At 39.4% G+C, this 18674-nt stretch overlaps 1 protein-coding gene across 7 annotated transcripts in view; it reads right to left on the reverse strand.

Annotated features, from left to right (window-relative positions):
* Positions 1-290: 290 nt before the first annotated feature.
* The window catches only part of ccdc57 (coiled-coil domain containing 57), a 51509-nt gene continuing 33125 nt past the window's right edge, over positions 291-18674 (reverse strand). For 5 of the 7 annotated variants that reach the window (XM_040134821.1, XM_040134826.1, XM_040134823.1 and 2 more), the window contains 7 exons: positions 14156-14438; positions 11423-11523; positions 10955-11177; positions 9335-9435; positions 7468-7605; positions 6980-7160; positions 291-2168 (listed from right to left, as the gene is read on the reverse strand). In XM_040134821.1, the coding sequence (XP_039990755.1) occupies positions 1951-2168; positions 6980-7160; positions 7468-7605; positions 9335-9435; positions 10955-11177; positions 11423-11523; positions 14156-14438 (1245 nt within the window). In that variant the 3' untranslated portion in view covers positions 291-1950. Of the gene's footprint in view, positions 2169-3663; positions 3747-6979; positions 7161-7467; positions 7606-9334; positions 9436-10954; positions 11178-11422; positions 11524-14155; positions 14439-18674 lie in introns of all 7 variants that reach the window. The other 2 variants (XM_040134825.1, XM_040134820.1) reach the window with 2 other exon arrangements.

Below are 18674 nucleotides of genomic sequence, written 5' to 3' on the forward strand. Positions count from 1 at the left end.
TTGTGTCACTACATTTGAGTGAGCAACAGGGATTCTTGCGCTCATAATGGGCAGTCTGAATCCCCTGGACATGACTCTGACGAGTTGATGTGGGTGTGTCCTGGTGCAGGTTGCTAGTCAAAAATGGTTGACAAATGACTTCTAGCAATCTCTCAAGTGCTCAGAAGCTTACAAAACACCTGGAGAAAACAGAGAGCAGACTCAGAAACGAGCATCCCCATGATTGGGGTTGAATGCTCAAATCTAATTATGTTCTTACAAATCCATGCCTATGCATTCTCAAATGTTGACTTGCAGACTGAGTAGCGCTTGGAATTTGTTTTGTCTTCTCTCAAACCTTTTGTTGTTGATATACTTCCATAAAAGATGACAGGAAAAGAGCTAAGAGAGAGACTGGGGATGACATCAAACAAAGCTCCTCAGCCAGACACAAACCGGGGAGGTTGCAGTTCATGGTTTGACCATGCTTTATCCATGACCCGCCAGGGTGCTGTAACTTTGGTCAAGACCCCATTCACAACTTTACTTGACTTTTTCAGCAGACATTAGCATCTTTTTCCTGATGAGTCACTGTTGCATGTGTAGCAACCGAGTCAATGAAACAAGACAATTTGAATAACAAATCTTGTTTTTTCTTTTTTCCGAAAAGCAAAGAAAATAAAAAATGTGAGTTTATTACAAGGCAATAAAACATACAGAATGGCTTTGAGCAATACATACATTTAACGACAAAAAGTGATCAGGCCCATGGCCCATCCCTCCAAGTTTGGTGCAAGTAGTTTCTGTACTTTTTGCATAATCCTGCTGACAAATAAACAAGCAAACCAACAGACACAGGTGATTACATAACCTCTTTGGCGGAGGTAAAAATAGGATTAAACACAATAAAGCCTATAGGTCTATTTTATTGTGGTTTTCAACTACTCAGACATGTGAACTCTGATGTTGGAAAGAGCAGTAAAAACATATATACATGTTCTTACCATAAGTTTTAAAATAAAATGTCATTAAGAGTTATGTGTTTTGCTATTTGTAGCATTTATTGTTTTGGAGTGCATTTCTCTTGTAGGTGCTTTTACTCTTCTGTGTACTCATGGCATCATGATCATTTGGAGGAAGCTATAAATAATTAAAAAAAAATAAAGCATATTTGCTTCAAAGGTATTCTTTCTAAGTTTTGCCTGCTGCATAGCCAACGTGAGCATTAATAGCTGTTCACTTACCAGTCTAGAAGAAAAGTTGCAAGTTCAGCATCAAACATAATCCCTTTACTCGCCAAGAGCCATCTCCAGATGTGGAAAGCAATACCACTTTAACTATTGTTGTGCTTCTCTTTCTATCACTTCTTTTCTTCTATTTAGATGAGCATGCTAACCAGTAAGCTCTGTCCCGTCTTGTAATACTACTTTTCAAATGTGAGCCACTGTAGCGTACAGTCTGCCCTCAGTCCAACATGAGAGGATGAAGGAGTAGCACTGCCCACAGAGTCTATTCTAGCCTCTTGTCTTGTAAACTCAACGATGGTTGAAGCGCTTGGTAAGTGATAAGCTGTTAATTATAACGTTGGCCATGTAGCGACAGTATAAACTTACATATAGCACCTCTAAGATTAGAAGCCCACTTCAATAAAGCTGGTGAACTCACTAGAGGCAGATTATAAATTAATGGTACAAATCAAAGCAGCAGGGGCTGAGATATCGTGACCTTCATTTCCTAGTATGGGTCCAGCTTCAATAAAAAAAATTCAATAAAACTGTCTTTTCATTAGACCCTCACTTTCTAATTCCATGCACCTAGTTTGTAATACAGGCTTTCTGTTATGAATTTATGGCTGAGATAACCCTGATGACATCAGACTTGACAAAGCTCCTCCAGAGCCATAGAAGATTTTATACAACAACACAGCCGGAGTAGGACCAATATACTGACAGACTGTCTTACATGTGTGTGTCAGTCTTTAGCATTGTAGTTTCTGATCTTGCTGATCTTGCCAGGGGCTCCAGGTCTGTTGGTCTTGGTAGTTTTTGGTGGTGTTTTAGAGGGGTTCATCCTCTGCTGGACCGCAGTTGGGGACTGGCTATAAATGGGAGCACTGATGCCATGCACCATCATCTGGACTCCAGCATCACCAGACTCAGCCATCTCCCTCCTACTCGGCTCACTTTTACCTTTAGGTGCAGACAAGAGAGGTGCAATTTCAATGGCTGTCACAGATGACACTTTTTCATATGCAGGTGTCTTTAACCTAGTTTGGGTTTCCAAGTGGGTCCGAGGTCTGAGGTAGGTGACCATCAGGGGCATTATTTAGATCCTTATTTATTATTCAGATCCTTCACTTAGATAAATATTATTTTTACATTTGGCGGGTGCTTTTTGTTTTGGTGTGCCTATACACTGCAAGAATCACATTCAGGCCAATTTGGTCTTCATCTCGTGACTTCACTTTAATTTCATTGTGTAACTCACAGAACTAGACTTAACTCATCCAGAACTTCACTGGAAGTGACCACAATAAGAGTCTGTTTATCGACAAGTATGCAGAACAATAGTTTCTCTTGTTACACTTTTGTACAAAGCAACAACATTTTTCCCAACATTCACACTTTAGGAGCAAGCTGGGGTGTAGCGTCTTGGTCGAGGACACTTCAACATGTAAAATATCTACTTCAATGCCTTCATGCCCTGGAGAAATTCATAATATCTTTCTTTTGCTTGTTCACAGTAAGAGGAGGTGATTCTACTCCGTCACATGACTGATAATGGTCAAGGAAGGAAAGGTGTCCTTAACCTATTCATTACACTGGACAGAGAGAGCACAGTTCTCCACGACATGTGCTTTCATGCACTCTGGAAAATATATAAACATCTCCTCAACATATCTGGACAATAGCCTGGGTCTGATGGTTACTGTTTGTCTCAATAACTTAATGGTGGGTAGATGAGAGTAGCTCAGACTCAAGAGTATAGTAAATGTGAAATGTGAAATTCAAAAAAATACCAAACTTTTGGGGGGATTTTTGGGGAACTGTGTCTTTTAAAAAAAACAACTAAATGTGGAATATTTAAATTTTCTGTAAAAGTGGAGCCATATAAATTAAAATAATGGTGAAGCTGTGCCAGGAAGCATCCATGCCACAGTCCTGGTTGAAATGATTGGCACCCATGAATTTTAAGTACAGAATCTAGAATATCTTTTAGAAATAATTATTATAATAATTAAAAATTATTGGGACTCTTTTGATGAATTATTTTTTTATTTAAATTAGTTCTTAAAATAAAGCAAAAAACAAATAAGACCCATCTATGCTTAAATTTTCAGTGTTCACATGACCTGAATTAACCAATGAATGATGGTTTTACTGCATAAAAAGGGTCTGATTGTTTCAGGTTTCTTTTTCACAATGGCGAACACAAGAGAGCTGTCTGAGAGCATTAGAAATGCTATTATGAAAAAACAAAAACTAAAGGCTTCAAAGCAATCACCAAAGATCTTGAAATCCCAGTTTCAATAGTTTTTAATGTTATCAAGAAGTTTCACAGTCATTAAACTGTGAAGATGCTTCCAGGACGCGGTGCTAAGAGAAACACTCCATGAGAGAAGTCTGCAAAGTTGATGCTGATTGTGGAAAAAACACCACACAATCTAAAGAGTTTAAGGCCAACCTGGAGTAATCTGGAGTGGTGGCTTCAGTCCATACCATATACCCGCACTAATCCAAGTAGAGCGAAGGCCAAGAAGGACACCACTATTGAAAGAAAGGCACAGAAAGGCAAGACTAATGTTTGCAAAAACTTTCAGAGATAAGCCACAGTCTTTCTGGGATAATGTTCTGTGGACAGATGAAACCAAAGTAGTGGTCTTTGGGAATGCAGGGCATCAGTTTGTTTATAGGCAACGAAATGACGCCCATGAGGAAAAGAAGACCCTACCTACAGTAAAACATGGTGGAGGTTCTGTCATTCTATGGGGCTGCTCTGCTGCCTCTGGTGCTTTTTGAATATATCAAAGGAATGATGAAATCAGACAATTACCAAGGCATTTTAGAGCGAAATGTGTTACCCAGTGTCCGAAAACTAAGTTTGAGGCAAAGTTCTTGGGTCTTTCAGCAGCACAATGACCCAAAGCACACATCCAGCAGCACAAAAGAATGCTTGAAAAGGAAAAGATGGACTGTTTTAAACTGGCCAGCAATGAGTCCTGACCTAAATCCCATTGAAAACCTTTGGAGAGAGCTGAAATCTGCCATTGCAAAAAAGACTCCTGCAAACTTAAGAGGGCTTGATGCATAGCAATGGAAGAGTGGCATAAACTACCAGCAGACAGATGTGTGAAGTTTCTAGATGGCTACAAGAAATGTTTAGAGGCTGCCACTGTTGCCAAAAGTTCTGCAACCAAATATTAGTGTAGGGTGCCAATAATTGAGTCTGGGGTACAATTTGTGTTTGTATTATTTAACTATTATACAAGTTTTTTTTATGTTCTTTTGTTCAGCAAACTTGGACATTTTATTACAATATTTTATGTTATAAAAAATTGATAAATTTGCATTTAAATCTGAAGATATTGTAAATTCTATACTTTAAACTCAGGGGTGCAAATAATTTCAACATTGACTGTAGCTAATTTTCCTTGCTATCAGATTTCAAAGAAGGTTGGAAGGAAATGAGGGAACAGGCCAAGGAACAACTCATTGGTTTTTCATGCAAACCTGGATGCAGGCATGGTTCCAGGATTGTTTTCAAGTGTTGTCTGAACATCACAATATATTTTCTCATTACCTGCTGCACGGACTTAAATAAAAAATCTAGCATATAAACACTATTCCTGTGTCTATTCTGATGCAAATAAAGAATAGGATACAGACTTAAAATTTTTAAACATTTCTTTATCTTGCTGTTTCCACATCGCCACTTCACAGTAAGTCCTTCCTCACAATGAAATAAAAGGAACTTTATCTGATCTTTACTCATTCAGATGTTTATATCTGCAATAAACGCCTTGACCCAGTGCAGTTATCATATGTGTACTGAAACCCTGTGCCAAAGTTGTCTGGTTTCACAATTATTGAATGGTATGATGCTGATCACTGTATCTCAGCCTGATCTGGCAGCTAAACTGTTCCCTGGAGAGCTGACAAGACTACAGCCACACACTGGGCAATAACCCTTCCATCTGTCCTTCACTGATCCAGCCGATGCAGTGGTGTTCAGACTGGATGTAGGGGTTGTGTATTTTGTCAAAGTGATATTCTGTAGCTGCTAACACAGAAGACTACAGCCACTAGTTTGATGATATTAGTGATTGCTGACACACTTATGTGAGGACTTGATGGGTAAAGAGTCTATGATTCTGTATATCCAGCCTATACGTATAGGCATTAGAAATAAGTCGGCACCTCCAACCAGACTTGGGGACTGAGTTAAAACATCCACTTATACTTTTTAAGGCTTTTAGATATCTAAAATTGAATTTTGACTAGAAGAACTAAAGTTTTAGGTATCCTGAAATACAATTTCTGCCTTTAAGAATGGGATCTTGGATTGCCGTAATTGCCGTTCTGACTAGAAAGGCTATTATGGATATCTAAAATATAAAATTTACCAAATTTTCAAATTCAAAATTACATTATAGATATCTGCAATGTTTTTTCATTTTGGATATCTGAAATTAAAACTATGACTTGTAACAATTGGATTATAGAAATATGAGTTTTTCCTAGTAATTATTCTATTGCAGATATCCAGAATGTACATTGTGGATATCAAAATGTAATGGATATCTGAAATTGAAAGCCCAATACACATAAATGGCAACAGTGACGTCATTTGTCCTAGGAAGAATGACATTGTGGATATCTGAAATGTTCTGTTTGACTAGGGAGAAATTAATTAACGATATCTGTAATACTTATCCAGTCTTGCGATTACAAGTTAAAATGGCTTGCCATATCATTACCAGCACTAACTAAGGTACCCTTGAGCAGGGCCCTCAGCATGCTTTGAGACTGATGGATGAAGGCAACATTATTCAAATGTAGAAACACGATGGTGGTAATAAGTTAGATAGTTTGGATTGGTTACGGGTAATAAATTAAAGGAGGAAGGTGACGTTAAATGAACTACATGGACCATAGATTTAAGTTTTTATGTTTTAGCACACACTGTTATTAAAAATCCATCCCTGGCCCGCTTAAAATATATGTAAGCTTTGATCTCACTATGCTATTACGATATACTGTATGTCAAGTTATTATTTTCCATGACAAAATGCTGAGTAGAGTCTAGATACATTACTTGCCTGTCAAGAATGCACTGACCTCTTCAGTGACATTTGTGGATGTGGAATGAGTTTCAATTTTTGGCTGAAAGACCCTGAGAGTATGGGTGTTTTACAGACTGAAAGCACATAAGGTGCTCTGGACATGTCTGGGGTTTTTCTGACCTGATAAGAGATACCAGAAGAATCTTGACTGATTTTTAGGCACGTGAAAAGCCCCAAATAAACTTATTTAAAGGTGACCTATTATGCTTCTCCTTATTTTCTCTCATATATAATTTTACAATGTATGTTCATATTAAACCTAGCTAAGGTTTCAAAACATGAGGTAAATGTATTTAAAAGTAATGCCTGCGAGACAAAACCTCAGTTGTGAGACTGACACTAGGTTTCCAACGGTTCTTTCTACTTTCTTGATGAGCTGATTTCTTTATACGGTTGTCTGCTCCAAGCACAGCTCATTCTCCCAAAACAGACTACTTCAGTAGTATTATAGGCATTTAATGTACTCCAGCATACAAATGCTGCATAATAGGCAGTTTAAGATAAAAATTGACTTTTTTTGAACTGTGAATCATGCAAAGCTTCTCTGGTACAGTCCCTGAGTAAAAATATAGAGCTGGAAAAGAGCATAATAGAAAAAAACAGTATCAGTCTCCAAAAAATTTTGCTGTCGATCCCTAGTTATTCTGGTGTGGTTACCTTCTGAGTAAATAGATGAACTGAGTACATGGTCTAATATCTCCCACAGCTCCTTTAAGGATTGAAGGGATTCCTCTGATGACAACCGAGACCTGGACAGACCTGAGTGGGGCCGTGGCCCCGCGTCCAATGAGCTCCGTGACTGGCTGAGCAGAGGAGTGTTCTCTTTGTTTGTGGAGCTCTAATGAAGGAGAGAGCAGGAGAGTAAGTCCATTTTAAGATTTTTCCTTACAGGGTGTGTGAAAATCTGGAATGGTAGCGATAACTAAACATGATTTTGTGTTATTGTACTTATTTTCCTATACATTTTCTATATTTTGTTTACTTTCCAGTACATTATAAAAGTATATATAAAATGGATGAGGATATTAGAATAAACCCAGATGCAGTTTCATACTAACAGCTATCCATTCAGTATGAGGAGTGAATTGGGCAGCCGAGCTGTTATTACTTATGGAGTAATGAAGTATATAAGACTCTGCTCTTACCTCAGACCTGTCTGTGATTTTGTGACCCTGGGACCATGGGTTGGAAGCCACTTTTGTGGTAGGACTCTGGTTGTTGGTTCCGGGGAGGAGCTGTTCAGCAGCAGTGCACACCCTCTGCCTCAGAGCATACTGCAGCTCCTGAAGGCACAAGTGCATTAGTGGACCCACTATGCTCTCTGGTGGTAACACAAATACTCAGTACCAGGGTCATTCTTCCTCCAGATTCTTTCAGACAGTTTTCTTAGTGGCTGTCTTTTTTATTTATGTTATCTATTTGTGTCCTTCTCTGTGACACGAGGTGTCAACGTATGCATCTTTCACCTGCCAGTTTTACACCTGTTGTGCTTCACTTAAAGGGCATAGCACATGGGTTGTTCATGTTATCCCCCCAGTTAGCCATACTCATAGACTATTTTACCCTGACAACCTAAAGAACAACAATAACCAAAACAACAAGGACTGCATTTGAATTCAACGTCTTCCCTCTGAAAAATAACACCATGCTATCAGCATGAAAAAAAATAAAAATATTTTGTCCTTTCATGTGAAACCCAGTGAGACTGAACTGTCACTACTCTAACTGATCCTAATATTAGGACTGTCCCAGTTTAAAAAATAGTTAAAGCATTTTTGTAAAGACACTTACTTACTTTCTTGGCAAGAGTGAGATAAGAAGATTGATATCGATCTCACAGTTGTGTTAAATATACAGCCAGTGATTAGTTTAGCATAAACACTGGACGCAGGGTAAAACAGTTGGCATATGCCATTTTCCGCACATGACCTGGTATTTAAAAAGAATGTGCGGTGGGAAAGCACCTTACGCATACTTCAGACCAGGTGAACACACGGTTTTCTAAAGCCAGCTTTGTAGGAAATATTAAGGAGGAAATTAAATATAAGAAGAGCGATTTTTGCGAATTTTCCTGATTTTGTTTTTTTTTTAAAAATCTACACAGCAAACTGTAAAATTTCAATCAAAGGCACATTTATAAGTTTAATTTTAAATAACTGTTTATGAGTGATGAACTTTTACATTCTTTTTATTTCCCTGTCAGTGGTCTTTTTAATTTTATCCTCAACTGAAAGTAGCCTACTTGGTAAAGTCTGTTTCAATATGAGCGCTATAAATCAGCCATTGATCATCTTTCTGACATTTATTAATAGTGATTGAGATATCACATTGATGATGGTTAACGAGTGATATATTAATGGTATAGGCAAAAGCAAGAGCCGTGCATAACAGTTGTGCGTAATGACAGCTGCTCTTGTGCTGTTGGACAGCTGTGCAAATGTGACACAAATGGTAAAACTACACTCTTTGCAAACTCTGTGCTGGTCTTCTCACTTTCAGGTCTAATGGGTGTTGGAGCAGGTACATGCACTGATATGCAAACGCATGTTCAATGGTGTTTCTACATCCATTATGGTAAACTGTGGGACTGTAAATGGGGCTCGTGCATGTGCGTCCAGTTCCACAATGATAGAGATTTCTAAATCAGAACCAGGCATACGTGTGGCTTTATAAATCTGACAAAAAGAACGTGTATATTTCTGTCTTTGTAAGTAGACACAGCTTTATGCATCTGGCTCCTGGACTCACAAATTATGGCACCAGAGGGAGACGACAAAGGCAAAGAAGATTTCTCATGTCCAGCTTGTTGTTACCACTTGGGTACTAAAGGGAACCTTCTTCCCATAGTTACCATCTCAGTTGGTGAATCTGAATTGGTACAATATGAAGGTGACACTGAGGTAAAAAATAAGTGTGATATAAAAGAACCTTTGAAGGAACTGCAAAGAAGGAGCAGTTTATTGGTGGGAGAAGGATTTGAAGAGAGTTGGAAAATTGAGTTGGGGTAGATACCTGTGTGGTGAGTCGGTACTGCAGCTGTTCCAGAGCAGACATCCGGTCATGTTGGTCTTCTTGTTTCTCTGTGGCGGTGTCCTTCTCTGGCTCCACTGGTTCTGTTAGATACACAGTGTTCTAGGGGACTTTGGGTGCTTTCCATTATGCTTATTATGCTTCCTCCTGACCTTGCTCATCCATACCTTGGCCGGTGAACCAGAAATTTCTTGAGGTCTGCCATCATCAAGAATGTTCCAATCCCTAAAAGTCCAACTGCACATCCCTTAGGGATTGGAACATGAGCCTTCTCTATCCTCTCACCTCAGAGAGGAACTACAGGAGGAACTTGGAGCAAGTAACCATAGGTGTATCCTATATGAAAATTTTTATGAGATGGCAACACCCCTTCCATCGATATCTGTTTAGTGATAGGTGAGCTGATCTGATGTGACAGTTAAAGGAGCGGCCGGGCTGTTGTGGAAACAGCATTACTTTAACATTCAAATACAGCAGATCAGGAAAACTCCCTGTGGACACAAGACTAACAGCCCCTTGTAAAGCCCCTTTTGGCAAATTTGTGATTTGTGATATTGGGCTATATAAATAAAATTTGACATGACAGTGCATCATGAGCAACTTACTGTCTCCTCGAAATTATGCACAAGGGAGTCAGAATATCCCATTTGATAAATACGATTACTACATCCTGCATTCTTGCTCGCAGCTCTCTCTCCCACACCCCACTAGGAGGAGCTAAGAATCAAGGAAGACACATTAGTGAGGGAAGTGAGGAGCCATGCTTGCTGAATTGCAAGCCCCCCATGAGAAACTACAAATAGCCTATTCATAAAGTCATGATAAATGGAGATGGCAAAATATTAAAAACACTTGACAAAATCCAATAAAGGTCAACAGCAACAGAAACTACAGCCACCAAAATGACAACAGATTTGAATCAGTACATCTCTGGTACAGTGTCAACAGAAACTGAACTTTTTAAGCTTGACAGACGTATGGGTTTCACTGAAGCTTTTGTATTCATTTGCACTGAATTTAGCTAGGTGTACTTAATAAACAGGCAATGTGGTGCCCCCGTAACTGAACTACTCAAATGCCTAAAACATTGAACTATGTTTTTTAATTGTATATGTAAGTTGCAGTACTGTGAAAAAAAAATTGCAGGGATGAGCTAAGTATTTTAAGTTGATAAATTATTTAGCCCATGTTAATATTTTGCATCTTTTCCTGGCTTAAATGCTCAATATGTCAGTAATTATGGACTGTTTGGTTTCAGTCTGGCTGGAATAATGGATCACCATGTATCCTGTCAAGTCTGGAAGTCTAAGGTTCTAAAGTATCTCAGCTCAAGATAATGTAAACCTTAGTTGTAAACATATCAATAAGTGAATATTAATTAGTGACTGTCTTATTAATACCTTGGGAAGTGAGTTTTTAAGACCACAAATCTTACCTTGCCAATCGACTGTGTCATTGTTACTGATCGACAGCCCTATTAACCTAACAGATGAGTTATGGTCAGTTACTGTACCTACTGATTTTGTCCCTTTATTTACGCATGGTGTTATCACTGCCTGCTCTTTGATATAGTGTCTGTGTGAGTGTGTCTTGTTATTGTACCCTGTAATCCAGCAGTGGTGATCTGGGCACGAAGGCGGTTGCCCATCTCTATCAGTTGCTGTTTCTCGCTGCTCAGACGGGCAATACAGGACGCTGCCTGCTTCAGCCTGCTTCGGAGGAGAGGAATGTTGCTTCGTGCACCCTGGACATTTTCAAATAGACCCAATGCCTGCTGCTGCCGCAAATACAGGTTCTCCTCTTGGAGCTGTTGCATCAATGCACTCTGCAAGGAAGATAAAATGAAACTTGAAGAAACTGGGTTGCTGCAGCAGCTTATACAATGTTTTGCCACCGAATGACTGGGGAATTTACCCATTATTAGACTACCATTCTTAACTGGAGCAATGTTATACAATACTGAGATACAATTAAAGGGAATCCGCCCACTCCACACATCCTGTCCAGACGATCACTTAGATGGAATTGATAGGTCAACTTCAACTAGTTTACTGATTTCCTTATCAGTACCTGTTCTGTGATATTGGCGGGAGCAGTCTCTGTATGTGCCACTCTGCCCTCCTGCTTCGTCAAAACAGAGGTTTTGGCACATTTCTCTAGAAACAGACCACCTGAGGAAAAAGACAAATAAAAACGACATTCCAACTGAGATGAAGATTTCAGTCATTAGGTGAAATTATATGTTGAACTATGTCTGTCTTTTGAACAGCCAATATCTGTTATAGAACAGCAACCAGGTTTCACAAGCTGAGTATGGATATGATCCCAAGTTACAGTGGAAAAGACCATTCCAGTGGTTTTGTTTTTCAGTCCAGTGAATCCTGTATTCTTACAACTTACATTACCAACAAGCAATTCACATTTAATGCATGTAGTGCTATAATTTTTAAATGGGGTTTTCCTATCCTCCACTGGATCAATGGTTTAAGTTCATTTCAGTACACTACCAAAATCAAAGTGTTAAAACTGCAGAGTCATCTGTGAATCCTTCATGGTGATGCACTCCAAAAGTTTAAGTGTCTGATGACAGCTTCTCCATTCAGCTGCCACATTCACTTACCAAGGACTTAATTAGTAACGCCAGTTTGTATTGCTCTCAGAACAGCCTCAGTTCTTCGTGTCATGGATTCCACAAGATGTTGGACACATTACTTTGAGATTCTGGTCCATGTTGACATCATTGCATCGCATCATTTCGGCAGATTTGTCAGCTGCACATTCATGCTACCACTCTCCTGTTCTACCACATCCTAAAGGTGTTTTATTGGATTCAGATCTGGTGACTGGGGAGGCAACTGAAGTACAACGAACTCATTGTCACGTTCATGAAACCAATTTGAGACGACTTTTGTTTAGTGACATGGTGCATTATCATACTGGAAGCAGACATTAGATGATGTGTAAACTGTGGCCTTAGAGGGATAAACATGGTCAGCAACAATAATCAGACAGGCTGTGGCATTCAAACTATGATTGACTGGTATTATGGGGTCCAAAAGTGTGCCAAGAAAACATTCCCCACACCAGTACACCACCACCACCAACCTGGACTGTTGACACAAGGCAGGTTGGGTCCATGGATTCATGCTGTTGATGCCAAATTCTGACCCTACCATCCTCAGCCTTAGCAGAAATCCAGATTCATCAGACCAGGCATGTTTTTCCCATCTTCAACTCTCCAGTTTTGGTGAACCTGTGCCCACTGCAGCCTCAGACTTCTGTTCTTGGCTGACAGGAGTGGAACCCGATGTGATATTCTGTTGTATTAACCCATCCACCTCAAGGTTGGATGTGTTGTCCATTCTGAGATGCTTTTCTGCTCATCACAGTTTTAACGAGTGGTTATCTGAGTTATCGTATCCTTTCTGTCAGCTCCAAACAGTCTGGCCATTCTGCTCTCACTTCTCTCATCAACAAGGTGTTTCCATCTGCAGAACAGCCAGTCATTGGATGTTTTTTTGTTTTTCACACCATTCTGAGTAAATTCTGGAGACTGTTGTAAAAATCCCAGGAGATCAGCAGTTTCAGAAATACTTAAACCAGCCCATCTGGCACCAACAATGATGCCACAGTCAAAGTAACTGAGATGAGATTTTATCTCCATACTGATGTTTGATGTGAACATTAACTGAAGCTTTTTTTAGATTTATATCTAAATGTTTTATGCACTGCATCGCTGCCACATGATTGGCTGATTGGATAACTGCATGAAAAAGCAGGTGTACAAGTGTTCCTAATAAAGTGCTTGGTGAATGTATTATTCCATTCAGAAGCTGTGAAATTAGGAAACTCAACTGGGAGTACAAATACTTACCAGACATGAGTGTTGTAAAAACTTTTTTGCATATTAGTTGTACTGAATGTTGTATGAAAGTTATTTTGTTGACTTCAGAGTGGAGCACAGTTTTAGCCACATGATAAATTCACCATTCCTCTATGTCAAACTCAGATGTGCCTTCTAATGAATGGATGGATCAGAGGCAGAAAGTCTGAATATTAGTTAGTAAACAAAAATCGGTTACCAAAGAAATTACTCTGCAATGTAGTAACGCTCTCAAAAGAAAATGCCAGGAAGCAAATATGATGATGAGGAGCTCCGACATGAAGAACACTCAGGCTTACTTTGAGCCAGAGTATACTTAGGGGGTAATGGTGCTGGTGTGAGCAGAGAGACAGGGAAAGGGCATGGAGAGGGGACACTGCTGGAATGAACAAGTGGCAGCTTTTGGTGTAACATTTGGAGTCCCAAAAATCAACCGGAAAGGCAGCTCGTGCCCAAAGGCAATAAAGGTACCCTGTCTAACGAGCAAACCAGTCAGCATTAGTTGCAAAACATTGAAAATGAACTTGCTCTAATGTATAGTGACCCTATTGTTTTTTACTTAATGGTTTCAAGAACATTCTCTTGCCAAACACACGTAAAGTAGACAAAATGTGCATCCCACCTAGTAGTCGTGTCAGTGGTGAACAAGTCGGCTCTATAAGCCGGCCCCTTTACATGAATGATGGGAGCCGGCCTCTCTTTGAGAACCAATTTCTTTTCCCTTTTTTTTGTTATTTTTTGTTAATTAATACAATACAGAGTAATAGGATGATCTTTTCGCCACACTGCTCGGCCACGGGCACTCCATGCACTGACTAAATGTTGTGTTGATGTGCATGCCGTGCAACCAATCGCTTGTAATGACAGACAGCGGCCATACCATCAGGTTAAATGTTTGTGTAAAAAAACAGTGTCCACACCTGCTGGGCTGACTTTGGAGGAGATATCAGTGGATTGGGGAAGTGGTCCACTGGCCACCTGAGCATCAGCTGTAGGTGTGATGGAGATGTCGGCAGGGGCTTCTGGATGCCGAAGTGGCTGAGGAGAGGAGGCCTGGGGCCGGGCCTGGGGATGGGGTAGGGGATGGCTGAGACCCTCCATGTCCTTCCTCATTTGGGCAACCACGGCTCGCAAGATGTTGTTCTGCTCCTGCAAACAACGGATTTCTTCTGATGCCAGAGAGTCTACCTTTGGTGTGAGACCCTGTGTGTAGATAAACACATACTCATCTTAACAGAAGTAGTTTACCCTATGTATCATCATATTTTTGTATCAGTTCACTAATGCATTTCTGCAAGTACTGCATTTATTGGAGGATAATTACGGTTTGCAGTCCCTTTTAGGCACTAAACAGCCAAACTGCATCTGTCCTTATTTACTAAAGGACCGCACCAAGGCAGGTAGTCAAATCTGGGGGACTGTTTTAACTGACACACACACAGTGGGAGACTGACCACGCATGAAGAAACAGTGAGTGAGAGAGACATACAGAGAGAAAGAGAGAGAGAGAAAATATGCATTATAAAGTCACCCGTTACTGACCTTTTGGGTCTTCATAAAAAAGGACATGATGTCCTACTTCACCTTTTTCGGGGGCATTTTTGCCTAGTAATAAAGTTGTCGGATAACATGGGCAAAGATCACAAATTAGCCAACACTTTACACCTAAATTGTAAATTTCATATCAGTTGACTGTTGATGTTAGCTATGTCCAGCCAATAAGTTTTTAATTCTAGGATGTTTGAAACATTTAAGCTATAATACTAACCGCTTCACACCACTATTCATTCATCCATGTTTCTCGCTACTCTGCCAGGTTGCCAGATCATCTGGTCAGGTATCCCCCCTATCGCGTTCTTTTGCGCTTCATCATAATGCGCAATGCGCTGCTAAAACGGCACTGAGCAGAATGAACTTTCATCTAATTGAAAGGAACAAGACTTGTCATTCCATCAGATATGATAAACAGCATCATTGTCAAACTGCAAAAAAGCTCATCAAGGTGTGGTCAAATGCAGAGAACGGGCCTGCCAGATTGTGTGGTGGCTGGGTTTCAGGCAAGAGATCACTGAATATGTACTAAACTGCTGTACAAGCATTAGGACACGCATCAACCTGCTGGAACCACATTAACAGTGACTTTCACTGACTGAGAATGAATGTTTGTTGGAGTGTGTAAGTAAAGTTAGCATGGTTGCACCTAGAGTAGGCCATGGGATTAACCACGTAGATGCAAAAGATCTGGTATGGAAAGACAAGTCAGGTCAGTCGAGTGGACACAGTTCAGTCAACATAATACACATCAAAATTAAGGTAAATGTAAATTCTGTTGGAAGATAGCGGAGTGGTGCGGCTGATTTTGGAGTGTGTTGTATGTGTGTGTGTGTGTGTGTGTGTGTGTGTTTGAGGGTGGTGATGAGAAAGAGATGGTGTGCCTGTGCAGACCATCAGAGGGGAGTCTGTGAATGTTGCATATGAGAAGCATGTTAAAATTCTGGAAGAGCCAAGCAAAGCAACAGAGTTTTGTTTACCAGCAGCTGAGTAGGGGGACTGGGTTTTTTTTCCTGTACCTACAACTTTGCCCTGGAGCTGTAAAGCAGTCTCCCCTGTGCGCCCTTACCATAATGTGGATACAAGAGTGTAAAATAATGTCATGATAATGTTCAAATAACGTCACCCCATAAAACATCTGGCAGATGGAATGAAATAACAGAACGTAAAAAAACACCTTCCTAACTACTAAATGTGTTAAATAAATGTTACTCTGAGTCATAATCCATGATTTTCGTTTTATTGTTGAGTATAAAAAAATAATAAGAGCGAACAGTCCTTTATACAAAGAACATTGTGACCTAATTATCCATGTAAAACTAAAAAACTAAATCTAAAGGTTTTTGCCATGTCCTAATTATTGCTTTGTGTTTTCTAGGTGAAAGTCAGAGTCCTGATTTGAAGATAAAAAAAAGCCATGCTGATGGGATATTAATTTAAGGAATAAAGAAAAAAATGATTTCTTAAAATGATACGAGGCCTTGAGTAATGATTGAGAGCTTTTTTTCACTTCGCATAAAATGAAGAGATACTTGTAAATCTGGCCATTGAAATATGTACGCAGCTGGGATAAGCTTTACATTGTCACATGTCTTGACAGGACTTGCTAATAATATAATAATAATAGCTAATAATTTACATGACTGCTTATTGGCATAATTTCATCATGTGACCTACAGGGTCAGTTGGGTGGCTTGCAAAAGTGTGTAATCATGGTATGATGACACTTTTCTTCACTTATTTGGTGTACTTTTGGTTGCCATGCTTTTGGATTGACATGTTCAACTATCACATATGAGCTGAAAATTTAGGTCTCCACATATTTTGAGCCATGCAGTGTATGTTGAGCTTCAGTCAAGGAAATGTATATGATCTTGCATGGTCATGGAAACATTAAAAATTGTTTTTTGTTTTTTTTAAAGCAAAAGTAAAAACTACTGATGGGACACCAATTTAGGACTAAAGTGCCCATTGTCCTATCGAGGCTCAACCCAGCACTGCCTGATGCTTTACTTGCTTCCAGGAAAAGGGAGAGGGGTGTAGATAACAGACACTTCAACCTGCATCATGCATCAGGCACATGACTGCAGCATAGTCCCACTTGGTGAAAAGGTGTGGGTCTCAGATTGGCAAGTCCCAGGAAGTGTATACTCATGCGTTGTGGCTGTGCCACACATAGAAATTGGCATCACTGTGTTCCAATGGTTAAAACAGACTGGACTTATAGACTCAAACTGTGAAAATGTAAAAAAGGTTTTGCTGTTGTTTACAGTGACTTTAAAAAACATTCACATGAGCTGAAACATAACACACATTAATGAAATGGTTTGTTTACAGAAATGTTAAGGGGGAACAAAAGTATGTTTCTGGTAACTGAAAGATTACAACAGTTTCAGAAGGATTCCTTATCTTAAAATGGGAGATGTGGTGTAATCCCAACCCTGTTACCTTCAAATTAAGTTTTCAATTAATATAATGATGATATGCTATTAATTTATATATCTGGCAAGTTGCAAATACATCGCTATTGAATATAACAGTAAAATGTTCACACACAACATATTAGTTTTCCACCGAAATATCTGATCTTGCAGTACAATATTTACTTGTAGTGACTACAACCTTGTTGAACCTTTTTACAGTTTTGTTCAGGCACTCACAGCATGTGGTTAAAGTTAGTTAGGTTAGTTAGTTAGGTTAGTATCGTGGTTTAAGACAGAAAAAGTTAACAGTGATTTCAGACACAATGTGTTTGTTTTCATTTAACCAAAACCACAATCTTTCCTTAATCTTAACCAAAGTGCCGTTGTTACCTAAGCCTAACTGCGGAGGGGACAGCGGATGCGAACTCCCATCTCTCGTGTGACAGTTGTGCGCTTCCTACGCTCGCCAACCATCCCAACCACCTCTTTGTGAATCCGCTGCCAATAATACATTTTTGGCTTCATTCATTGAAAAGTAAAACACAAACAAACTTTGGGTTTGACCGTAATCCAGCCAGTGATTATGTTTCCTCCTAAACATATTTGCTGTTGGTCACATTAAACAATTTCACCGAGACAGGGTTGGTAATCCATTTTGTGTTACAAAACGTTTTTATGTAGTGAGGCTACCAGGGGGACTATAGGAATACTAAAGTAATTCAGTGCATTCAGAAAGTATTCAGACACCTTCACTTTAAAAAAAAAATTTTTTATGTTGCACTCTAATGTTAAATCATTTTTTAAATTTTTTCCTCATCAATCTACACCCAATACCCCATAATGATAAAGCTAAAACAGAATTTTAGAATTTTTTTCAAATTTATTAAAAAGGAAAAACAGAAATATCACATTGATGTATGGATTCAGACCCTTTGCTATGACACTTGAAAATAAATATGCAGAAAATGCATAACAGAGCAAAAACCAAGCCATGAGGTCGAAGGATCTGCCTGCAGAGCTCAGACAGTATTGTGTAGAGGCACAGATCTGGGGAAGGCTACAAAAAAATATTCTTCTGCATTGAAGGTTCCCATGAGCACGGTGGCCTCATTAAGACATTAAAAAGTGAGAAAAGACAGGAGTTTATGCCCTGATATTACAGCCCTCATACCTTGTTTTCTTCCACTATACCTACATTTAAGTACCAGCAGGAACCAGTATTTTATTTGTATTTGATTCATATCCTGAAATTACACTGTAAATCAGATTGTATCACAAGGTGTTACTGATGAAACTTTCTAAAAAAGAGCATTTGTTTTCCAACTAACTGTAACTTAAGCTCTGTGCTCACACTCTGCTCTTTGAACACTGTACAGGGGGTTTTAAGCTTTTTAGGAAGCCGTGATCACCTGATTGGTACCGCTCTGCCAAATTGAGTGTTCTGCTTCAAGCCCAAATCCCCTTG

Source organism: Xiphias gladius, chromosome 9 (genome assembly GCF_016859285.1).
Source record: "Xiphias gladius isolate SHS-SW01 ecotype Sanya breed wild chromosome 9, ASM1685928v1, whole genome shotgun sequence".
Classification (NCBI taxonomy): Eukaryota; Metazoa; Chordata; class Actinopteri; order Istiophoriformes; family Xiphiidae; genus Xiphias; species Xiphias gladius.